Source organism: Alosa alosa, chromosome 22 (genome assembly GCF_017589495.1).
Source record: "Alosa alosa isolate M-15738 ecotype Scorff River chromosome 22, AALO_Geno_1.1, whole genome shotgun sequence".
NCBI lineage: Eukaryota > Metazoa > Chordata > Actinopteri > Clupeiformes > Clupeidae > Alosa > Alosa alosa.
The window spans coordinates 8,029,303-8,054,883 of NC_063210.1; the positions used below are offsets into that span (position 1 = coordinate 8,029,303).

The window sequence follows — 25,581 nt, forward strand, 5'->3', positions numbered from 1 at the left end:
AGTGAAACTCGTTGACAGTTATTTTGCCTGCAGGTTGTTTCATAGGAGCTGCAGCAGTGCGTGTAGCCTAAATCTTCAATTGAACAAACCTTTTTAACTTTGCATGCGAGATCCCTTTGTGGTACGTCATGCATCCAAACAATATAGAAAGGCGATACCTATTCATAGCCAATATATGCATGTCCATCTTATCTACAGTGATGTTGCATGCTAAGGAAGCTACCTCCTTGTAGGCTACTGTGTATGTGTGTACTGCTGCGACGTCATTTACAACGCGGCATCGCTGTCGTGTACGTCCGTCAGCACTATCGACTTTCACTGCCTGAGTTGCCGCTGAGCAACAAAAAACTGCGAAGATGGCCGGCCGGGTAAGTATCGCCTACTGTAAGGATAGAAAAAAAGTCAGTGATAACGTTCCCCTTCGTTGACAAACCGCGTTGAGCTCTTAGCATATTTTTCAGAGCTAAGATTTGGGGAAAAAACTTTTGACTTCCTAGGTTTTTAGTTGTGGCAAGGCAGTTGTACGTCATTGTGCGAAGCCCGGAAGGACGACTAGTATCTTATGACTTGCCACCTGATGGAAAGTAAAAGCAATGTACACGTCTAAAAGTCTTTATTCTTGTAAGACTTTTAGATTCGGTTACGCCAGTCTCAAGCATTTGTTGTTTAAAATTACTCATACTGAAATGCTTGAACGATGTATGCAAACTGATCAGTTGGTCATTGGTTAGCTTTGTCAGGCTAACCAAATTAGCTTGTTGCAGTGGCACAGCCGCACATCACACCGTGTTCTTTGAGTTTGAGTAGTCTGTACATGTAACGTTAATATAGGCTATGTCTATTGTTTATTTATCCACCAAACAGTTCTAAATAAAGTAGCAAACTGACCGGTGTGCTTTAAGATGTAATGGTGCATATTAAAGTACATGTCCGCGATTGTTAACATTAGCAACACTGTCTCGCTACTTATTATTAACTTAATGAAGCAGTTCAATCCTTGACTTGCTGTCTTACAAAAAACATTCACTCGGGATACGGCTATGCCACTGCCTGCGTTGGCTTGTAATCCGTTCGTCCTCCAGATGTCAACAGACGTGACAGCACTCTGACTATCCAGTGGTGTGTTTTCGTCTGTCTCTGGTGAAGATAGCGGTTCCGTTCTAAGATCTTTGATAACAACATCCCCCTCTTGAGCAGTGAGCACATTACAACCTTGCCGCCCAAATTAATCTTGTGGTATGGCTATAAGTAACCTTTAAATGGCACCTTTGTATGTTTGAGAAGACTAAGCCACATGAGAATGTAAGGAACTTGCTTTCATCCACTTTAATCCTATTGCTCCTATAGGCTATGGCAACTTGTGCTATGTTAGGAGTCTGAGAATGGTCTTCCTGCAATAGTCTGTAGGTCTGTTCAGTGTTATGTATTCATTTACTTTAAAGGAGATAACATTGGTATTTAAAAGTCTGTCGAGCTGTAGTTTAGCCTGAGTGATATTATACAGTCTCAGCTCATTGTCTCATGCACAGGTAACTTAAACTGGTACAAAAGACATGTTCTCGCCAGGGGCCTCTGCCCAGACAGAGACGTAAACAAATTAGTCTGCTCTTCCCTCTACCTGACCTACCCAGCCTACTCCAGGCTGGTCAATGACCCTGGCTGAACGAAGCCTTTAGGGACACATGACAAAATAGGGGTTTTACCATGTCTCAAAAAAACAAATGTGCATACTGTAACTGTAGGCTAATCTCCTCTTTAATTTAGTGTGTAGTGTCAATTTAACCAAACTGATCAGTAATCTAATTGAAAGCAGGATTCAGTGAAAACCATTTGGAGCAAAGATAAATGTTTACATTTTTTGTTTATGAGACACCTTATCACCAAAACACCTATCACCAAATCTGGTTTGCATCATATGGGGAGAACAGGACATCCTGGACATTGGAAGAACTATTGACCCATATCCTTTGGAAATAGCTGGTCAATGCACTTACTAATTCAAACCAACCTTTTCAGTTTCCCCTTTCAAAAGCCAGCATTTTCCCCAGTTGTTTTGCCCATCTTAAGAAGGAAGTAGGCTAGTTCGATTAGTCTTGTCCTCTGGTCAGGTTGTTAAATGGACAATCTAAATACAGCACTATTCTATGTCTAGAAGTACTTCAGTGCACATAAATACTGTTGACATTTAGCACTGTCACTGATTGGTATAGTTTTAAAAATAGACTTCCCTGTTCAGGATGTTTCCTTTTTCAAATTAGGCATAACACTGTCTGACTGTTCTTGCCATAGCCTACACTTCACGTACAGAGATTGAATATAACATACTATCTGGAAAGTCATTGATGGCTTAGATTATTTTTTCCACAAATTGCTTACTTATGATTTGTAATCATGCAAGGGAAAATGCACAGCTGCCTTTCTAACTCCTCACAAGCCCTGAAGACAAGCCACTTATGTAGAGCTTTTGTACACTAGTCATCTTGTCAATCCCAAATCTTTATAGTTACTAAGAATTCTTAGTAAAGTGTCTCGCAGCAATCTGCCAAAGACTCCCAAATCCCCATAGTGTTGTGAAGGTGCTGAGGACTCTAAAGTTCCCTTGTTTAGCCTGCTCCCCTCCCTAGCAGTGTTTGGGGAATTACAGCAGCTCCATCAGGACCATCACAGAAGGACCCTGAGACAGCAGAGCTGGCTGTGACGTGCCTGATTTTCCTACCCTCGTCACAATACACTTGTTTAATTGCCACAGGGGAATCACTGCTAATAGCGAGGCCATCCTCTTTTTCCATTACCCAATATCTTGTAAGTAAAGATCTAGTAATGGCCTTTCTGTAATAGCAGGTGTTTGGTGTTTTACAGTGGCCGTGTAGTAAACCTGTTGTTTGCACTCTTTAAAACATAGACCTAAGGCCTATCATAAATAGTCCCTCTTTCTCTTATACTCACTCACTTGTTCACTCACTCACTCACACACACACACACACACACACACACGTGCCACTACACATTCTATTGTATAGAGAACAAATGCGAGATTTAGGCACAGTTGCTGACTTCAGAAACACATCTTTACAAATCCACATGGGTGGCTTCCCATCGTGCTACCAAGCGTGGGAGGAATGTCTTATTGCCATGTCAACTTCAATGCAGAGAGTGGGCCGTACACTTGGTTTCCACGGCATTGGTAGTCAATAGGTGATGCAGGCAGGGAACTCATAGGCCTACTAATCAGTATGGAAACTTACCACAAAATATCAACCAGCCATTTTGCTTATGGCAACACATTGTGGTTGCACAGTCCTGTTTTAATCTCTCGTCCTGCAGGATTTCAAGCCCAATTTTATATGTTTTTTCAGTCACATTCCCTGAGAACCTGAATGTTCTAGGTAGGAGTGCTCGATAAATGCCTCTGTTAAGCATGATATTGATTTTCGTCAGACCTTTCAGAAGGACAAACAAATGGGAATGTTGTGTTAAACCATAAATAAGGGAAGCTGTAGTTGCTAGCAGAGAAGTAGACTAATATTGTTAAGGTTAGTTAATGACTCATTAGATGAAAAATTAGCATGTCATCTAATGTGATAAGAGGAGAGGATCTCAGATGGCTGTGTTCCTGTCTTGATGTTGATGTTGAGAGAGTCAGTGTTGAGTGACACCATATAGGCCACTGATATACTGAAGGATAAGACTGCAGTGCATCTTCAGCATTTCCCACTCTTGCAATCCCAAGCTGCATCTGTTTTGATGTGTGAGCACACACCTGTTTTCACCCTCTGGAGCAGTGGTTCTCAACCTTTTTTCAGTAATGTACTCCCTGTGAAATATTTTTTCAGCCAAGTACCCCCTAACTAGCGCAAAGCATTTTTAGTTGAGAAAAAAAGACTTAATTATAAGAATTACCGCTATGCTTCAACCATGACTCCATCGTTTGAGTTTTGACAGTGATTGACAGGTGATGGCGGGTGGCATGTGACAGGTTGGGTCGAACCATCCTGATATGGGGGGGGCTCTGGGTTTTTAGGATAATGAAATTGAATAGCCTACTAAAATATAAAATTCATTTTATGAACTTATATTTTCCTGAAATATTTATTAAATAATTGTTTTTAAAGTACTTTTGCATGGATTCTACTTTTTAAATATATGTATATTTTAAAATCTCACGTACCCCCTGGAGTGCCTTCACGTACCCCTAGGGGTACGCGTACCCCTATTTGAGAACCACTGCTTTAGAGGAGATCAATGAGAGGCTTTTATGTCTGAAACAGTCAGGCGAAGTACAGATGGGCCACCCTCATGTTGGTGTCTGAGACTTGGGTGCTTTGTGTTAATCTGAACTCTGACTACAGGGGGAACACCAGTCCTCACCATGACGACAATGGTCACGGTCGGTTTGTTTGGGGATGTGATAGTGGTGTTTTTGCTGCTGTGGTGGCGATTTATACAACATATACCATATATGCTAGGCATTTATCTGTACCAACTCAGAGCCTACCGGCATTAACAATCTACACCAGCCTGTGGTGTAGAGCATTTCAAAGTTAGTTTTGTGTTTCTTTATCTTCTAAAAAAATATTCACAGCTTTTAATAGGACTGAATGCATGCCTGCATTTATGAATTTGTAGTAAGTCACATTCTTGTCTGACCTAAATCATGCACATTTTTATTTTCTGTATTTTGTAAGTTTTGTGATGGAGGAGATAAGCTCAGAGAGACCCAGAGGATATCAACTCGGCAGCTAGCATTGAGCTGCAACATTTCACACAGTTCCATTAGTTACCAGTAGAAATCTCTGCGGTGATGTCCACGGCTGTGTTGACACTTGCCCGTGTTGGAATATCAGAATGGGTTGTCTGACCACTTCTCTCATGTTTTCTGCCCCAGATGATGCTAGCAGGGCGATGCCCAACAGACGAGCTGTCTTTGACCAACTGTGTCGTCATCAATGAGAAAGACGCGCAGATTGGACAGTAAGTTCCTTTTTTTTTGTAGAGTGGTGAGAAAAACGTCAGTGTATAATGTTTAATGTGTACAGTGCTGTAAGTGATGATCCACCATCATTGCTACAGATTTTTGAAATCCTGATTTTTTTTTTTATGTAGCACTGTTTAGACACTTTTCTTGGTCAAGTCATGTGTGAATGAAAATACTGTTTTGATAAGCTATTCTGATGCCACTTCCTCATACCTGGCATGTTACTGTGGCTCTGTTTCTTGACAATTATCTGTTTTTTTTTTAATCTTTTTTTTTTATTATCTTGTAGACATGTGATAGTGAAGACCAATCCGCCCCACAAGTATGTGTTTACAGTTAAATTTCATCAAAGTGTCCCAGCTGGATCCATTGGCTTCAGTCTTCCTCAGGTACACTGGGCCTAATTCCCTTCTTCCATGTGATGCCTGGTTCTGGCAGACTTTTGATGTACTGTACTGTATGTCTGTCTATGTATTTCTGAAGGTGAATGAAAATGTCCTTGTCCGTCTTTCAGTCCTTTCACTTCTGTTAGCTATGCTCCTCTAACCTTACAGTATAGATGTGGAAATTCCTCTGTCACATGAAATACCTGTCTTTGCTTATGAAATGAGTGTTGCTTCACTCTTTCGCTGTTACTCGCTGCTCTTCAGCACTCTGTTGCTCTGTTTTCGGCTTTTTATGTCTGTCATTGCCTTTGACCTTTGCTTGTCTGTCTCTGCTTGTCTCTCGCCCGTTAAACTTGACCTCAGCGTGGCCTCTCAGGTACTGCTGTAACTTTCTCACCCCAAGGGCTTATTTAACAAACACTTTTGGCTATATTCTACTTATTGCAGGTGCCACACCATAGACACAACGGTCTTGTTTCAGTGCTTATAAGTGTATTATTAAGCTTCACACGACTCGCAAATAAGATAGATTAGTTGTTCAATAAGCCCTGCCATCAGAGGAGTTACCTTGTTGTTTTGTGATAATAGATAATAATGCTATATAAATCCTATGAATCCAGCCAAATGATACCTGTTGTTTCCCTCATGAACCTGGACAAACTGGCTGGTTGTTAAAGGAAATACGGGCATATGGTTATTATCTGCCCATGTCAACAATAGCCTGTAAGAGGAAAAACCTGTTCTTGAATGACCATCATTAACAAGATGAATCTGAACTGGGAGGCCAATGCTCATGCTTATTCATTGTTGTTGCAGAGGAAATGGGCTGGAATCTCTATTGGCCAGGATGTGGAAGGTAAGTCAGCATTTCTATGTGACCTGTATGTGCACTTCTGAGTTCACCCTCACATGGTGTGCAGCATGATGGGGTGTTGGTAGTCTATGGGCTAAGGAACTGTGCTAGCATGCAGTACCCGATAAGTTGTGGGTTTGATTCCCGGACCCCGGCTACACCATCGTGCCCATAAGTAAGGCATTGAACCCCGAGTGGCTGCAGTTGGTGCCTGTACTGTAGGTCGCTCAATAGTGTCAGCTTAATAGATAAATACCGTACAAATAAAAAACATGTAATTTGGATCAAAGTGTCAGATAAATAAATAAACAAATAAATAAAAATAATACCACAGACCACCTTTATTCCCTTCCATAGTCTTTCCTGGTGAGAGTAGCCATGGAAACATTGGTTCTGTTTCCATGCTTTAATGGACAGAAGCTCTTTCACCTCTGTATTGATTTTTGTCTGTGAAAAGGGGATGTGGGGATGGTGAGCAGAGCAGCTATGATTTATTGGATTTTGGGCGTAAGGAGATTATAAGTAAGATGTCAGAGCAAGATGGAGCATAACTGCCCAACCTTTGCCATGCTAACACAAGATCTATTCTCAATTTTCATATCTCAATGACCATGGAGCTTGGTATGTTAAACTCTTACTGAATCCTTTCAGAAGTACAAGGAACACATCTTTCTTGTAAACATAAGTTTTACCCAGGTGTTTACTCTGTAAATATATGTCAATTTTTTCTGAAACTGACACCATACGCGCAGCCATTGGCAGTGCCACCTGTTTCTGTCATTGTACAAAGCCCTGTTGAGATTGGTTCCTTGGATTTTGGTGATTTGGGAAATCGCTGTGAATTGAAGAATTGCTAGACGGACAAATTCAGATGCGCTGGCAGATTCGTCTGGGGTCACCCAGGCCACACCATCCTGGCCTTGCTAAGACAAAACTCATGAGTTGCATTTAGCGTGCTTGGCTAAGATGGACGTCTCGGTGTTGTTGAACTTCCCTCAAGCTCTCACTTTGAGTTGTTATAATTTACCCAAAAAGTAGCAATTTCATTCCTTTTGACCAGAGTGGCTAGTTACAAATACCAAGGAAATATCTAGAGTGAGATGTAGTGGTCAGAGACTTAAAGCGGGAGATTATCGGCTCCAATGTGAAGCTTATCCAAGTTTCTCATTAGACAGAGAGAAAGAAAGTGTTATTACCGTTGGGCTGCCTAGAAATACAGCCGCTAATTGCCTGATTTGCATAAACAGCAGCAGCAGCTGCTTCAGAACAGGTGCTAATGTATTCTAGCATCACTCCTGCTAATTCAGCCTTCCTCTTCTTGCTCGCTACAAGCCCTTGCTGACACAAAAATGTATTTGCTTGTCTTGTTCTTACATTGGAAAAGCCCTTAGGGTTTTGTTGTATTTGAGTAGTGAGTGGTTCAGACTCTATGGAAGTGCATTAGAGGGCAGATGCGGTATGTGAAATTGATATGAAGCATGACAAGAACATCACTTCTAGGAGATGTGTGAAAGAAGCAGTATGTATTACCTTTGTCTATTCACTTCACAGTCACCAATTACAACTTCGACAAGTCCAAGCAGTGTGTGGGCACCATGATGGTGGAGGTGGACTTCCTGCAGAAGAAGAGTGTGGACAGCAGCCCCTACGACACGGACAAAATGGCCGCTGAATTCATTCAGCACTTTAACAGCCAAGCCTTCAGCAAGGGCCAGCAGGTGAGCGAGCGAGGACCTTGAGCTGCCAAGGGCAACTCTGTTCTGTGGGATAGCCTTTCATTGGACAATCTCAGATATAGACCATTGTGCTTTCTAATTAAAGGCCTATCATGTCTACAACTGCCCCTACTAGGATTGGAGCACTGTCCTTGTGAAGCTCTGCTCTGTTAGCTTTTGCACACCAATGTGTTCGTTAACACCCGTGTTCATGAAGCTGTAGAGACCATGAGTTCTCTTGAGACTGTTTCATTTAAACCCACTAAGCGTATTTATAGTATGTCCGCTCCTACACAAAGCATATCAACAACTGACCCACCACACTGACCCCTTGGTCCTCCTGGAATTGATTATGGTTTCTTGGAGGGGGTTGTACATAGGTGAAAATACCATTTCCTTCACATGGATTAGATGCCTAGATGTGCAGATCACGTCCCAAGCTCAAAGCTATTCATCTACTGACTACAAATAGTAATTGGAACAGTTTGTCTAGCATCTGTGTGTGTCTGTGTGTGTGTGTGTGTTTGTGTGTGTGTGTGTGTGTGTGTGTGTGTGTGTGTGTATGTGTATGTATGTAGTGTGTTTAGGGAAGGGGGTTGAATGTGATTGTGTTTAACAAAGCACAGAATGAGAGTGCCTCCTCTGAGGCCAATGCAAGTGAGTGGAGTTTTTTTCCATGTTAATCAGCCTAGGAATCGACTGATTTGGCTTGGGAGCTGAGTCGCCTCATTTTTGCTGCTTTTAATTAGGGCCTGATTAAATGCTTACCAAGAAAGCCCTCGGTATTCGAGTTAATTTCTCCCTTGTTAGAAGGAACCTGACTAAAATTAAAACTCCACATTTCAGCTTGTGCCACCATGAAGATGAAATTGTAGTGCCATCGTTGAAGCTCTATTTACAGAGGCATTTCAGTGCACTAAAATTTTACAGCTTTCCTGTGATTGAAATCTCTTTTTTCTCTCCCCCCTCTCTCTCTCTCTCTCTCTCTCTCTCTCTCTCTCTCTCTTTATCTCTCTCTTTATCTCTATCGCAGCTTGTCTTCAGCTATTGTGACAAGCTGTTTGGCATTGTGATAAAGGAAATAGAAGCCATGGACCCCAGCATCCTCAAAGGAGATGCGAGCTCGGGCAAGAAACCAAAGGTACTCCGAGAGGGCCCGACCCTTCTCCTGTTAGCGTGCTGATTTGCTCTGTTGATCTGATCTGCATTGATTCCTCACCCCCGCTTCTCCTTTTACAGATTGAAATAGGTTTGTTGCTTGGCAACAGTCAGGTGATTTTCGAGAAGTCTGAGAGCTCCTCGGTGCAACTCGTTGGTGAGAGTTTACCTGACACACACACACACACACACACACATGTACACACTCACGCACGTATGTACACACACACACACACACACACACACACAGACACAGCTCACTCCCTTGCTTGCGTGTTTACACAGATGTTTTTTATGGCACAGTGCTCTGGAATAGAGCTCTGTAATACCTACCTTTTCTACTGTAGATGGCTCAAGTGAGATTTCAGCTGTCAGCTTTCCCAAAGCCACTAGCTACTTGTTATTGATGAATGTTAAAATGCCTCTGGTTGTCAGGCAGCTGTGGAAATGTACTCCTTCAGTGATGCCACGTCTCACCGGCTCACACACATTTAGAGTTTGTGTGTTTGAAAAACACAATTCATCTCATAAAGAACCACATATAGTTCCACCCACACTAGGTTAGGATGTATTAGAGTTATTGCTGATAAGGGTATTCCCCCAATCTGTGTTCTGCATCTATGCAGCAGCCTTATAGGACCTCTGCCTTCTGTTGATGCTGGACTTGGAGATACCAATCCACTATCTCTATTGTGTACTACCAGGTGTAGCCACTAGGTGGAAGCATCTGACATGTTTTTGTCAGGAAAGGCTGCTTTCAGTCAAGAACGTGTTTAAAATTCCTGACATATCATAGGTTTCCAAAATACATTTTCCCTGCAATTATTTACCCTGTTTGCACTTAAAAGACATTACAGACCATGTAATATGAACCCTGAATCTAGTTGTAATGCTTTCATTAATTGCTGTGACTTATTGTGCTAGTGAAATGTTTTGTTAGCGTTTGCGTGACGTCGGCCTCTAAAGCCTCTGGTTATCCTCCCCCTCTCTGCTCCCACAGGGAAGTCCAAAACCCGGGAGGCGCGGCAGTCCATCATCAACCCCGACTGGAACTTTGAGCGCATGGGCATCGGTGGCCTGGACAGGGAGTTCTCAGACATCTTCCGTCGGGCCTTCGCCTCGCGAGTCTTCCCTCCCGACATTGTGGAGCAGATGGGTGGGTGCTCTCTCTCTCTCTCTCTCTCTCTCTCTCTCTCTCTCTCTCTCTCTCTCTCTCTCTCTCTCTCTCTCTCTCTCTCTCTCTCTCTCTCTCTCTCTCTCTCTCTCTCTCTCTCTCTCTCTCTCTCTCTCTCTTCTCTCTCTCTCTTTACCTCTTCACCTTATCCTTCTACCTGTCTGTTCCTGTTCTTCTATGTATCCTCTTTTCTTCCAGCCTTTCCTCTGTGTCCTGCAGTGCTCTCTCTTTCTTTTTTCCTTCCCTCTCTTCCCCCTCTCCCCATCTGTCATGTCCTCGTTTCATAGTCCGTGTCGCGTGGTTTGGCCGGACCTCATTGCGCTGTCACCAGTAAATCTTCGCTGGCCCACACACTGTCAGCCTCCCAGAATGCACTGGGAGGGCTGACTCATGAGGAAGTGTGTGTGTGTGGGGGGGGTGCATTCGCCAAAGTAAACTCTGCCGTCTGAAGCCTAATGATTTAATAATGATCCGGTCTAAGACTGTTCTCGTGCTCTGCTCTGCTCTGCCTGATGCTTGGGACAGTGATCGTTGAGACATCGCTGACAAAATTGCTCGCAGAGAGAGTCAGACAAAGTTGTTTAGTTTGTGTCTTTGTGGCAGCCAGGCTGTTGATGTAATGATCTTGGTGAATGCTTCAGGTCATTTTAGATCACACAGTACGGTAATGGGGAACCAGCATGTGTTCTATTAGAGGCAGCAAGTTTAATTGAACATTTTGTAGGTCCCAGGCCCGGGCAACACCGGGGCCGCAACTGAAGCACTGGCGCATGGCGTAGAAATAGTCTTAAAAGACTGGTCTAATGTTTTTGAACGTACGCGCCGCTATCACCTGTGGTGTAGCCAGTTCCGTTGATTATAGTGGAAGCTGATTGTTGCAGCAGACGCTATGCGAACGGAATGCTTTAGTTATGTGCCCGGTATAGCCTTCCTGTCAGTACTACGTCTGAGTAACCATGTCATTTCAGTGAGGTCAAAGTTTGCCTGAGGTTTGTACTTGATAAAATGATAGATGATCTATCATTTCAGTCTAACAGAAATTAAGTTTAGAAATGTCCTGGTGGCTAGTGCAGGTAAAAGATGAGTTCTTAAGGCTAGATGGAGTAAGGGTAGTGCCAGTGTGTAATCTCAGCAATCCCCGTTAGATATGGTTGGGGGCAGCAGCGTCTGCGTTACCTGCACTCATCCCTACAGAGCGTCCTGCCTGGGCTATTAATGAGGGGCTACTGACGTGTCCAAGCAGTGGGTCTATCATTTCCCCACCCACTCAAAGTTGTCTTGATTCACATGAACATTGTTTACACTTTACACAACACCTGACAAATAAATAGCCCCCCACACACACACACACACACACACACACAACAGAGCACGCGTAGGCACCAGGTCAGCTCGCCAGTGTGGTTGACATGGGGTTGGGAGATGACCTTTGGGGTGCTGATGTACGCGGGAGTTGGCCTCTGGCTGGGAGCAGCTGGCCGCAGTAATGAGATGGCGAGCTGTGATAGCGTAAAGGTGAGGGTCTAATTGGGCTGTGTGGGGCGCCCAGGTGCAGAGAGGGAGAGAGACCAGGAGAGGGGGAGGAGGAGAGGAACAAGCGAGAGAGGGGGAGATGGAGGGAGAGAGAGAAAGAGCAGGAGGGAGGAGAGGAGTTAGAGAGGGGAGAGAGAGAGAGAGAGAGCAGGAGGGAGGAGAGGAGTGAGGGAGGGAGAGAGTGCAGGAGAGGTAGAGGAGAGAGAGAGAGAGAGAGAGAGAATCTGGTTTTCAGGAGGAATGGGAGGCAGGGGCGGAGAGAGAGAAAGGGGGAGGACAGACGGACGAAGGCTGGGTGGGAAGACCGAGAACTTGCACTCTTAGTCACACCTGCACACTCCCCCTGTCTGGCTCCCTCACGCACTACACACACGCGCACACACACACATCCATGTCCACGTCCATACACAGAGACACACATTCACAAGCTCACTCTCACAACGTTTACAAAGATAAGGGGGGTTCCCACCTTAAAGGTCAGTTCTGTAAGGTGAGGACAGTGGCTGCAACCCCTACCCCCCAACACACACACACACACACACACACACACACACGGCTCTCTCCGCAGCAGCCGACTCCTGAGGCCTGGCGGTGGCCCAGCTGTCATCAGGTGTGAATGGGCAGGGCTGATTTGGATCTGGGGCCTGGCTCTTATCTGCAGCCGGTAAATGGCAGCCAGCGGGCGTAATTAGGCCGACCCGCCGCTGAGCCTGTCTGGGAAGCAGCAGAGCGCCAGGCTGAGCCCCGCGCTGCTCACCTGAGTGGTATTTGTGTATGAAAACACATCTGTCACACTGAAACAACTCAGCAGGCTTTTACTGTAAACCCCCAATAACACCCCCACAGCCCCCGATTCACTCGCCTCCTGGACTTTTGCCCATGGCCGACAGTCGTGTACATTGGTGAATAAGCCTCCAGGCTTTGGTCCTTGCTAGTTTTTCCCCTATATTAAAAGAACCTTGACTTAATAAAATAATTTGTGTGTACACTAAATTAAATCTTGGCTACATGTCTTCATTTCTTACTCTCTCTCCCTCCCTCCCTCTCCCTCCTTTTTTCTGTCCTGTGTCCCTCTCCAGGCTGTAAGCACGTTAAGGGAATCCTGCTATACGGACCTCCTGGCTGTGGTAAGACGCTGATGGCCCGACAGATCGGGAAGATGCTGAACGCCCGCGAGCCCAAAATAGTCAACGGCCCCGAGATCCTCAACAAGTACGTGGGGGAGTCCGAGGCCAACATCAGGAAGCTGTTCGCCGACGCGGAGGACGAGCAGAAAAGGGTGAGAGATGGGGAACCCTCTGGTCAGACACACACACACACACACACATGATTTATACACACACAAACACATATTCACAGACCCCCACACAAACACTATATTCTTAAGATACCATCAATCTCCAGTGGCGGGTATCCAAAACATGAAAAGTCTAACTATGATGCGTCTGTTCCTGCACCACATTTTTTTGGGGAATGGGGAATTTCCATTGCACTTCCAATATTGCCCAAAAGTAAGCATAATCCTCATCTTTGGATACAACCCCAAGAATCTAGACTTACATGACAGTCTGTCAGTTTGTTCGGCAATGTTTAATTAAAATACTTCTTTAAGGGTTATTGTCAAGATGTTATTGGCATGTTGTTGGCAAACATCAACAATGGAAGCCCTGAGCAGACTTAAGTGTGATGCTCAGTGAGTTTAGCACAATGGTGTACTTCACTGTGAGACACTGAAAAATCTTTTCAGCCATGGGCTCTTCCATCCTTGTGCAATGCTGGGCTGGGCTGGGTGTGACTGTTTGACAGTGACGGTACTCACTCCACACCTGCCTAATGAGTGTTGCACTATCTCCAGCCCAAACCCCAACCCACCCACCCACCCATGTTCTCCCCCACCACCTCTTGTCCCGTGGGGGGCACCAGGGTGGCCCGGCCCTGCCCCCCCTCCCAATAACAGCCCCTCACCTGGGCGAAATGTTACGGTTTGGTCCCAGAGTGGTTGACAGGGCGGCCAGTGATGTGGGAGATAAGCCTTAATTGGAGGTGCCACTGTGCACGCGGCTAGCCAAGCCAAAGACCGATCTCTGACCTTGGTGATGATTGCTTCACATATTTAGGTTGGAATCATTAGCCAGAATAGTCATTTAATTTGATCCGGTGGAGATTGATGGTTTGCCCCTTGGGCCGCTGGCTCGGTTTGCGTGGTTTGTGAAGCTTCAGTTGGGTAGACAGATGTTGTGCAAATCCTTTGCAGCTTGGTGCCAACAGCGGGTTGCACATCATCATCTTTGACGAGATCGATGCCATCTGCAAGCAGCGTGGCAGCATGGCTGGGAGCACAGGGGTCCACGACACGGTCGTCAACCAGCTGTTGTCCAAGATCGATGGAGTGGAGCAGCTCAACAACATCTTGGTCATAGGTCAGTGTCACTTTACCAAAATGAATACAGTGTGACATTTCTGACAATAGCGTATTCCTGTTAGGTAGGACACTGCATTTTTCACTACAGTAACATATGCAGGGTATATCAAAAGCCCATTTTCAGCCAATTCACTGATGCCTCTTGGTTGGAACTGCTCAGTGCACTATATGATTCTATTGCGTTCCATTTTCAGGAATGACCAACAGACCGGACCTGATTGATGAAGCCTTGTTGAGACCTGGCAGACTAGAGGTGAAGATGGAGATTGGTAAGACACCTGCTCTTATGTGCAGCAATCAGTTGCTCTAACCAGTCTCTCATTGCCGTGTCATTTTTTTTGTAGTGTTTCTTTGTCTGCTCAACTTTGTGGTGTGTGTTTGTGGTATGTGTTTGTGGTGTGTGTTTGTGTGCGTGTGTGTGTACGCCTGTGTCCCTTCTCTCAGGGCTGCCCGATGAGACCGGACGTGTCCAGATCCTCTACATCCACACGGCCAAGATGCGCGAGTTCAAGTTGCTGGCCTCCGATGTGGACGTTAAAGAGCTGGCCGCCGAGACCAAGAACTTCAGCGGCGCTGAGCTGGAGGGGCTGGTCCGAGCTGCCCAGTCCACAGCCATGAACCGCCACATCAAGGTTAGAGTGCTGATCTCAGATCAGGCAGAAGTATCCCTTTAACAGACAGTTACATGGATAAAGTCTTTCTTTTACTCTGGTCCAAAATGACGCACTGCTGCTACAGTACAATGCATTTTATGCATAATTTGAGGGCAAATCTGTAAAACTCCAAATGTACAGAATCTGAAAGAGTGATATTTCCATTCTCTTCAAATTGGTGTTGTCTCTAGAATAAGGCTACACTCTTTGTAAGGAACAATCAAACCATTATCACTGTATCAACAATACAAATAGATTAAGTGAACTATTCTGTTATGTACAGCTAGCTATGTAAGCTAGCTAACTAACTAGAATACTGATTAAGTAGATGAGAGAAGTAGAAACCCTAGGCTTAACTTCATCCAAACTTGATTACGGTTTGCCAAAGTGTGCTTTTTTGAAGGCTAGCGTCCTATAGGATATGTTTGAATGACATTGTAAAGAACTACTTGGTCCAGTCTGCTATAACTTCAGTTAATACATCTGTCTCCACTCTGGCCAGACACTTTCTCTTGGTGTGTGCGTGTGTGTGTGTGTGTGTGTGTGTGATTAATCAGACGTGCTGACTACAACTCCAAGGCGAGCAAACACACCCAGTGTGAGGGAGGCCCTCACCAGTAGAATGCCCAGCTCAGCTCATATTTGATGGTGTTGAAAACCGATCGACAGGAACTCGCACAACTAAACTGGGATGACATTAGCTTTGTCTCTCTCTCTCTCGCTACTGAGTCATCTGTCCAGCTCTCTGGCTGAATCACGCTCCTTTCTGGTCTGTGTGTTGAAGTTTTAATAATGGGTCATGCTCACTTAAAAGACTTTTGGACTATTTTTTCCAAAACTGAAAATACAAAACTGCACATTAGTTTTCCTGACCCAGATGCACAGTTGCAATTATATCAGTTGCTTAGGATTCTTAGCAACCTCTGTTTGGGAGATGGGCACTGAAATATGTGCTGATGACTTTAAAGATCACTTCCCAAATTTAGCATGATGCATATGTACATTGTCTTAAAGGGGTGCTGGTGTTGTAGTGACTAAGGCATTGGGCTAGCAAGCAGGAATTCACAAGTTGCCACTTTACCAAGTAATTGTCATGATTACTGGTTGCCACTGCTGTCCCCCTGGGTTTCCTGCGGAGGACTGTCTATGCATTGATTACCATAAGTCGCTTTGGATAAAACTTTGAATTTTTTTGAATTCATTTTTGAATAAAAGAAATGTAAAACAGTAAAGTACTCTACTCCTATAGTACTCTGCTTAGACTGAAGACTATTTTTTTTTTTTTTTGTGTGTGTGTGCTAATTTCACCTGTCCATTACAGTCACGGCCATGGGCTAATACTGGTCTAGCCGAATAAGTAACTCTCTGTCCCTCCTTGCAGGCCAGCAACACTGTTGAGGTGGACCTGGAAAAGGCAGAGAAGCTACTAGTGCACAGAGATGACTTTCTGGCCTCTTTGGAAAATGACATTAAACCGGTAAGAGAACAAGCAATAACTGCTCCATTTTAAGCTATTTTCACAGTCGAAAACAAATTATGATAACTAGTGCTAATTGATAATTGATTCTGGTTCCACAAGCTTTTTTTACATTTCTTGATACTCTTCTTGTTCAGGCCTTTGGTACCAACCAGGAAGACTATGCCAGTTACATCATGAATGACATCATAAAGTGGGGCGACCCCGTGACCGCCGTGTTGGATGATGGCCTCCTGCTTGTCCAGCAGACCAAGAACAGTGACCGTACCCCACTAGTGTCTGTACTGCTGGAGGGTCAGTGACCTTCTGTTCAGCAGCACTCTTTTATATACTTCTGTCAGTATTTGTGTTTCTCCCTCTCTCTCCTTTCTCTCTGCCTGTCTAGCTTGCGCTTTCTGGTACAGAAGCATCATCTCCTCAGTTCTTTCCATTGCCCATTGTTGATAGTTGCTGAAATTGAGTCCTAAAACCTCCTCTCTGTGTCTGTGGTTTTCTTTTCCCACCACTTATACTCTCCCTCGTATTTCTTTCTCTCACACTCTCTCACTTCCATTCGTGCTGGCATTTATGGAGTGAATTTGTTTGGTTGGTTTTACTCACCCATATCGTCAACCCATATTGTGTGTACATTCCCAGCGAAAAACCGCCGTACAAAACATCATAAACGCTCTCTGTCCCCAGGGCCGCCGCATAGCGGCAAAACCGCCCTGGCTGCCAAGATCGCCGAGGAGTCCCAGTTCCCCTTCATCAAGATCTGCTCCCCAGACAAGATGATTGGCCACTCGGAGATCGCCAAATGCCAGGCCATCAAGAAGGTGAGCGATGGTGGCCATGGTTACTTAGAAAACTCTTCAATCACACGGGTTGTTTTGAACTGTTGGGTGGTGCAGCGTTGTCAGCAGCACATCAGTCACAAAAATCAAATTAGTTCTGGTTGTCTTTTTGTTCTAAAAATCTTTGTCTGTCCCTAGTCTTTAGTTATAAAATGCCTCTGTCCATCCCTGTAGATATTCGAGGATGCCTATAAGTCACAGCTGAGTTGTGTGGTGGTGGATGACATTGAGCGGTTGCTGGGTAAGTATCCCTCTGCCAGAGAAACACGCCAGACAGTTTGTCTCTTTACTTACCAAAGAATGGCCCATGATGGTAAACTAAGTGCCACATCAGTAACGAGCAGTTTTGCGTGGCTCCTCTTTCCAGATTATGTCCCAATTGGACCTCGGTTCTCCAATCTGGTTCTGCAAGCTCTGCTGGTTCTGTTGAAGAAACCACCTCCACATGTGAGTACAACAGATGAGAATGAGACGGTCTGGGAATGCAATTGAGACGCTGTCAGCTATGTGGCATGTGACGCCCTAAAACACATTTGTTTATACATGTATTTGTTCAACGTAAGGAAAGAGCAGTACTGACCATGACAGACAGGGGGCAGTAGCTTAGCCTCCCAGTTTGGTTTGCTGGGACGCTAAGCTGGTGGTTGAGTCATAATGGGAGGCATTTACGGTATTTACTCGTTCAGTTTGTGTAAAAATGTGTCTGCGGTTGGCGTGTGTATCCTTGTCAGTCTGTATGTGTTTTTGAGTGATTACTGGTTTGACTGTTATTTGTGTTTTCATGCTGAAATCTGCACCTCATTAAGGGTAATTGTTTTGGTGGGAGAGAATGTTGTTTTTGTTGTGTCTAGAGATGTATGGGTGTACGTTAAGGCCCATTGTTTCTGATCTGTGGCTTACTGAGCTATGTAAGAATGTGCCATACCCCTTTCCCATTTCAAACTTGATCTCAGAATAGGTATGGACATATATTAATGTGGAAGTATAGTGGCCACCAAGAGTATGGAACCAGATATTGTGCTTCACAATTCAGTGGGTTAAAGATGGTGTGCGAACCAAGGTTATTTCACAGCATGTTCAAACTGTATCCTTTGACGGTGATGTGAGTAGTGTGTGCGAAGTAGCCGTGTTTGTTACAGAAATGGTGTATTCTTACTATATCCCTAATGCTTTTAAAATTACATTGTAAATGTTTATTCCTGGTTTGTGCCTGGTGGTTTAGAGCAATTACATTTATTCGCATGTGTGAGTATAGGCTAGCGTTGTGTGTTCACCGTGAGGTTGTGTTTGCGCTGAATCTGGCTTGAGGCCTTTGTTGGGAGCTGTGTTGTGTTGTGTTGTGTTGTGTGTTGCACGTATAGTTGTGCATTGTGTCGCCAGTGTAGTGTAGCCTTGTGAGTGAGTCCCGCTGTTGTTCTGTTGTCGCACTGGAGCCGTATCGTGCTGCTGTTGCGGCGTTGCCTCCGCCGCAGTCATCGTCGTTGTTGTTGTGGGGGGCTGAATGGGGGCTGGCTGCGCTATTTCCCCCCGGAGCGGGGAGCAGGGAGCGAGGGGCCCGCGTGGCCGGGGAGCCCAGCGGGGAGCCGGCCCTGAGCAGAAAGGGAGACCGGTGGGAGAGCGCCGAGCTGGCACAGCCCGCTGCCTGTGTGGCACTTCATCTGCATGCAACCGACGCAAAGCCCCACGCCATGGGGGGGGCGGGCGGGAGGGCGGGGGGGTGGGGGTGTGGAGGGTAAGGGTCGGGGGTGCATACGGACCATAATCCCCCTCTTCTCATAGCCGCAGGCCTCTGGGAATCCATCAGCGCCTGGCGCAGTTGGACTGGGGTCGGAGGAGGCAGGCGAGGCGCAGCTCAGTGGAGGAGTGCGGGATTGCAGAAAGCGCCGCACAGGCCGGGGGGGGGGGTTTGGGGGCTTTGTTTTGGGGTTTAGTTGTGTCGGGGGTGGTGGTGGTGCGAGGGGTGGTTGTCGCTGCAGCAGATACCTTGTATGTGTGTCTCTTCTCAGCGTGAGATGCATGCCGCTGCAGTGTGAGGTCTTGGCTGAACAGGAGATGCTCTGTGATCTGTGGAGCATCTCCCTGCTCATCACAACGTTAGGGGGAAGTAAACTGGACAGAATGGCCTCCTGAGGCAGGAAGGGCTCCTCAGATTGATCAAATCAGGGAACTGTATCACTCATTCTCAACCAAAGGCCAGTAGCCTTATAAATCCAACTTTCTGTCATAAATCAGTTGAATTGTATTATTGCTGTGGTTTTTCCCTGATGCGTTGTCCAATTTTAAATGGCCTCCTTTGACATGGAAGGTTTGTCATGTTGATCATATCAGGGGACCGTATCAACTTATCTTCAAACGAAGGCCAGTAACCTTATAAAGCGTCCAATTCTGTGATATTCAATTGAATCTTCATATTGTGCTGGTATGTCCCAGATGGTTTGTCCAATCCTGAAATTCTCAGGTTCTCGGTTTAGGCTTGGAGTGCCAGCAGTTGGAGCTTCCACATCTGGTACCATTTCTTGGTGTTGGCAACCTGAACTCTCCAGTAATGAAACACCATGTGCTTTTGGTTTTTTCGCTCTCCTCAGGGCCGCAAGCTGCTCATCGTTGGCACCACCAGTCGCAAGGACGTCCTGCAGGAGATGGAGATGCTGGACGCCTTCAGCACCAAGATCCACGTCCCCAACATCTCCCGAGGGGAGCAGCTGGTGGAGGCCCTGGAGGTGAGCACCTCGTCCAGAGGAGGGGGAGCACCTGCTAACCTGGAGGGGGGGGGTCAACCACCACCACCAGCCTCACAACGTCAAGTGTAGTGCACTACTCATGCAGTCCACTAGAGGGAGCTCCCTCTATGGCTCATTCAGTGGGAGAACAGTCTGTTTATGCTTGATCCCTTCAGCAGATAAGAAGCAGCATTTTGGGGCTTGTTGCACAGCAAACAAACCGCTGACGCACAATTAAAATGACAAGGTTTAAAAAACAGAAGTTGTGTGAAGCACCTGCAGCTAGCTGGGTGGATTTACACTTGAAAGGCAGTCTAGCACACATGTTTCGTGTAATTAGCTGCAACCGCATTGTTTGACTGTAGCTGTAGTTGGCCTCATGGCTGATGGCACAGCAGGCCTGAGGTGGAGGGTTGAGGCCTTTTTATGGTGTTTCAGGCTTACTGGCACTAACTGATCTTACGCGCCGTGGTTATCCATGCCTCAGCAAACGAGTCATCTGAGGAAAATTGACGACCGGCGAACATGCTTAGATGTGTGTTGTGGTTTTTAACACCTTTCTGTCTCTCTCTCTCTCTCTCTCTCTCTCTCTCTCTCTCTCTCTCTCTCCTTCTCTGGCACAGATGCTTGGTAGCTTCCAGGAAAAGGAGCGTGCCATCATCGCAAAAGAAGTGAAAGGCAAGAGCGTGTGGATCGGCATCAAGAAACTGCTGATGCTTATCGAGATGTCCCTGCAGGTGTGTGTGTGTGTGTGTGTGTGTGTGGGATGTGTGGGATAGCTAGAGAGCGTCCACACAGCCCACCCATGTGTCTAGACGGTCGCCTGAGTCACGGCTCGCTCGCTCGCCCGCTCGCTCTCACCAGCCCATTTTGTGGCGCGAGTCGATCTGAATTAGTGTCAGTTAAGGGCTCGGTGACGAAATGAGAACCAGGCCGGGAGAAGGGAACGCTCCAGAACCGTGGGACCACGGCCAGCAGAGCAGCCAGCATTGCTCAACACTCAAGGCAGGGCTACTGGCCTGGTTGACATTACCATAAGCTCAAGTGTTAATTTTTGACGTATTTTTTTTTCTCAATAGGCTTTTTTTTTTTATTAGGCCTGCCTTGTTTTGCTTTGTCGTTGGATTACATCTGGGTTTATTTAAGTCGTTATAAATCAGTAATTAAGATATTTTGAAATATCCACCAAACATATCTGTTGCACATAAACTTGAACAAAAACTCAAATGATGTTACTGAATGAAATGTCAAGTACTAATCTAAAAACTATGGTAAAAGCAAAGTGAGTGTTGAAGACATCCTGTATTCATTACAGGGTCGTGGAGGTTGTGTTATCACACCGGGCATGCAGTTTTTTTTAGTAAACATTGGTTAGAACTACTATATGTCAAAGCACAAGGTTGTTTTTGTTTGAGATTGTTTACACATAGTTTTATGGGGATTGTAGTTTAGTGTGGCTGAGTTGCCACCGCTTGTAGTCCTGTTTGTGCGGGATGCTGCTGTGTGTAAATGCTGTGGTATGCATCGAGTGCTCCCCACCAACCTTGAGAGAGAGAGAGGAATGAACCTGAGTCTGCCGAGACATGCTGCTCCCAGCCGCCCGCCATGTGCTCTCTCTCTCTCTCTCTCTCTCTCTCTCTCTACTCCCATAACCCTCTCATTCTCTCTGTCTCTGTGCTTATTCCTTTATCTCTTTCTCTCCAACTATCTCTCTCTCTCTCCCTCTCCCTCTCTCTTTCTCTCTTCCTTCTCCTCCCTCTCTTTCCTTTCCGTCTTTTTTTCCAAGCTCTTAGACTCCTCTGTTTCAACTCCAATGGCCATAGGCGATTGGAGAGATGAGTTATTGCGCGCTCTGCCATTAATTTTTTTTTTTTACACCTCCTCTCCACCACCACCACCGTCCCCACCCCCCTGCCCAGTCTTAATGTCCTTAAGCTAGAAGCTTTCTTCTTACCCTTGAATGTTGTACTCCTGCTTCTGTTCCATTGTGGGAGTCGCAGTATCTGTCGTGTTTACCTGTTGAGTTGTTTATACCATTTTTAAGTATATCTTTTTTTGGCCTTTTTGCCTTTATTATGATAGGACAGTGAGAAGGCAGGAAGCGAGCGGGAGAGAGAGATGGGGTAGGATCGGAAGATGACCGCAGGTCAGACACGAACCCAGGTTCTCATGGGCATTTGGACCCCTATATGGTATGAGCGCTGTAGCCAGTTGCGCCACAGCGCCGCCTTTTAACGAAGGAGGCGTCGGTGTCTCTTCTCCGTCTGATGTGGTCACATGATTCAAGCGTTGTACCTGCAGTTTGATAGATTAGCCTGAGTGCTGTCCCCTCTAGACCAATCATGATGTTCTTGGCCAGCTAAAAGGTTGTCAACCAGTCAATTTGATTTACTTGCTTCTATCTTTGTGTAAATTAATGAGGAGTTCCTACCCATGCAATTTCAGATTGTGTCATAAGGAAGTTTACTGAAGGAATAGTGCTATGCCTTTCAAATAGATGTGCCTTAGTAGACATTTCTCAGTACCTTTTACCAAACATCTCCTCCTCATCATCACAATGGCGCCTTTGCCTTGGCTGTAACGTCACCCGTGCTCCCATCCCAACAAACTCCACAAACCTTTCCCAGAGCATCCGAGTTGGAGTACTACCTTGGTTTGTGACATGACACCCACGCCCCATGATAGTCAGCCACCACCCATCCATAAAGTGTCACTCCACCAAAAGGCCCAGGTTTCGCCCCCGAGGGATTGAACGAGTGCTCATTGCGTCCTGATGCGATGACGTGTGGCCTGTGTTGTGTGTTATGTGTGGGTGGTGTTGTCAACATGTCAGGCTGAGCTGTGGAGGGACTCCAAAGCGCATAAGACTTGAATTTGCCTGTGGATGACAAGTGCTCTTCCATGTATACACGCGCATGTTTCTTGGGTGTTCTCAGAATGAGGTTGCTGGCGACCGAATGTGTTTTCTCATTTGAGCTCTGTGTGTGTGTGTGTGTTTTCAGATGCATGCTGAATACAGAGTTAGGAAGTTTCTGTCCTTGCTCAGGGAAGAGGGCGCGTAAGTACACTTTTGACGTCCATGTCTTATCATTAGAAGCATACTAATTACTCTTTGGACTTGATAGGCCATTGATGTCCCTCTCACAGGTCATGTGAATTGCTATTTTTTTTTCTCAGGTTGGATTCGGACCTTCACGTGAGGATATAAGAACACTGCTAAAGCAATGCCCTGCAGACATTCATGGTAAGTCCAGCAGTCAGTGGGGGTCAGCACTAAAACCACACCAGCTAGTGTGTGATCCTAGCCTTGGGTGCAAGGTGTTAACTCTGAAGACCGTTGACATTCTGCAGGGTTCAAGGGCAGACATTTAGCTCAATTGAGAGTGTAAAGTGAGCCAATTGAACTCAGTCAGTGGCCAGCGAGTTGCCTTGAATGAGGTCAATGAAATGCAGGAGTGTGAGAGGGACCTCACAAACACTGTGTGGCCTCTTATGAATAGATTTCTATCCCCCCCCCCCCACCCCATCCCCGGTCAGCTCTCTTTCACACTGGCCTCATCTCTCCCTGACAGTGTCCAAGGAGGACAAGACCACAGGCAGCTTGTGTTGGAGTCGGAGAGAGAGAGAGAGGAAAGAGAGAAGAGAGAGAGAGAGAGAGAAGAAGGGAGGACGCTCTCTCTTTCTGTTCCTTCCGGGGTCTCTACGTGCTCTGTTGTCAGTGGTGATCATGACCTGCCGGTGACACTACCACCACCTCCAGGACACCCACCCCACCCCCACCCCCAAGACCACACAGCTCAGCTCCTCTCTGTCTCGGTGGCTCCTCAATGTTGTCCTCTTCTGCACATCCAGCCTCACACTCCCATGGGTTGCTCTGCATTGGTGTTTCATTGTTTCTAGTGGATGTATTGATGTGGTCGATGTAAAGGCTGGACTGAACTGTGTGTGTGTGTGTGTGTGTGTGGTGTGTGGTGTGTATGTGCACACTCAAGCATGTATATATGAAAAACCTGCTGTGCTGAGTTTGATTATATTTGCTACTTAAGAAATCATTCCACCACAAAGCAAAAATGTTTTTCCTGGTCTTATGTATATCTTTCTTTCTTTCTCTCTCTCTCTCTCTCTCTCTCTCACACACACCCTTGTTCTTAATGACTATTCTTGTGCCACTTATATATTTTATGATTATTGTGTTTGTAATTATGAACACTAGTTGTGCTTTTTCTGACCAAATCCTCTTCTCTTTTGTGACACTTATGGTCTTGTCTTGTAAAATAAGTTTTTTCACTGAACTGGATCAGCTCACTGTTGTGCCTTTGCATAAAGTAGCATCTCGGTAGGGGAAACTGTTTGAGTTGTTGCTGTTATTGCATTCAACATGGGTGACGGACTTTTGTGTATGTGTACAGTTAAAGGGAAACTGCTTGCCTCTAAAAATACAGTTAAGACAGCCAATCTCCTCTATTTTATTATTTTTTGACGCATCTGAGGCTTAGCCGGCTAATGGCTCTGAGATCCCCAATCTGGACCAGTATGATGGTATTGGCGAGTGAGGCTGCAGGAGGTGATGTCATCGCCATGGTTTTTGAAAGTGCTGCGCACCGGGAAACCAGCGTGCTGACCCAAACTCCCCTGGGCCCTATATGCGTCCCGCCACGCTGGCAGTTGGCACAGTCCAACTGCGGCCAGTCCACGCTCCCTCTCTTTCGCGCTCTCTCGCGCTCGCTCTCTCTCTCTCTCTCTCTCTCTCTCTCTCTGAAGAGCCAGAAAAGGAGATGGACAATCGTGGGAGAGAGATGGACCATCTTATTCATCTGTCAGTAGGGGTTAGAATTGTGCCGCACCAGATCGAATCTCTAAACAACACTCTAGTTTCCAGCATAGAATGATCAGATAAACCTCAAATCAGGAATGTTTTCACAGTTTTCAGGATTTTTCCCGTGGATGCTGTAATGTAGAAAAACGCCAGGCCGCTGGCTACCTACCTTATACACTTATACACTTGAACAAGTCTTAAAAGCGTATAGAATACTTTTGTAGTACTTATTTCTTACTCTGTTATGTAAGGCTTATGACCATTGTCGCACTTCCAAGAGGTAACCGCATCTTAACTTTATCTTGCCTTGCAGTATGATTACAGGGTGGCTGATGTCTCTTCCATGTCACTTAACCAAGCCTGCACACCAGTGTTCCCCCATGAAGGAGTAAGACTACTGTACATTAGTAGATATCAGTGCTATGTGACTTTGGTAATCTTGACCTGCAGTCCTTGTGTGCAAGGTATAGAGTCAGAAGTGGTAACGCCAAGAACAGTAATGCTCAGTGAAGAGAAACAGTGACTACACTGCCAATGCTTAATCCTGATGTACATGTTTCTAACATTGTGATTTCATATTGGACGTTCTCTGAAAAAGTGCAATCTTGTCCAATTGCGATTTTGATTGCAATAAAAACTACACTAAAATGCAAATGGCTGAGACCGTTAAAGAACCCGTGTTTTTTTGATGGCATAGGTCCCAGTCTCCTGACCCTTGTCACACATATGAACAACGCACGTAATGGGGATCGCATTTAAATGTGGCACACATGGACTACAGCTATCGTGGTGTGTGGGAATATTGCACTGATTCACTCGTCTCGGAGCCTAGGATCTTGCCCATTCTATTAAATTAGCAGAGGAAT

General features: G+C 45.7%; 1 protein-coding gene across 2 annotated transcripts; it reads left to right on the top strand.

The window, feature by feature from the left end:
- Nucleotides 1–234: 234 nt before the first annotated feature.
- LOC125287673 (vesicle-fusing ATPase) lies at nucleotides 235–25,369 on the top strand. Of its 2 annotated transcripts, XM_048233637.1 has the most exons (23): nucleotides 235–368; nucleotides 4,886–4,971; nucleotides 5,265–5,364; nucleotides 5,725–5,737; nucleotides 6,178–6,217; nucleotides 7,766–7,932; nucleotides 8,963–9,070; nucleotides 9,169–9,244; nucleotides 10,088–10,243; nucleotides 12,874–13,073; nucleotides 14,049–14,214; nucleotides 14,411–14,485; nucleotides 14,661–14,848; nucleotides 16,251–16,346; nucleotides 16,484–16,640; nucleotides 17,028–17,161; nucleotides 17,354–17,420; nucleotides 17,547–17,626; nucleotides 19,765–19,899; nucleotides 20,523–20,636; nucleotides 22,902–22,957; nucleotides 23,077–23,143; nucleotides 23,472–25,369. In XM_048233637.1, exons 3-22 carry the CDS (start codon nucleotides 5,300–5,302, stop codon nucleotides 23,105–23,107), a joined length of 2,124 nt encoding a protein of 707 aa, XP_048089594.1. In that variant the 5' UTR covers nucleotides 235–368; nucleotides 4,886–4,971; nucleotides 5,265–5,299; the 3' UTR covers nucleotides 23,108–23,143; nucleotides 23,472–25,369. The 2 variants fall into 2 exon arrangements, with proteins under 2 accessions (XP_048089594.1, XP_048089593.1); XM_048233636.1 differs by lacking the exon at nucleotides 5,725–5,737 and having other exon boundaries at nucleotides 236–368.
- The last annotated feature ends 212 nt before the right edge of the window (nucleotides 25,370–25,581 follow it).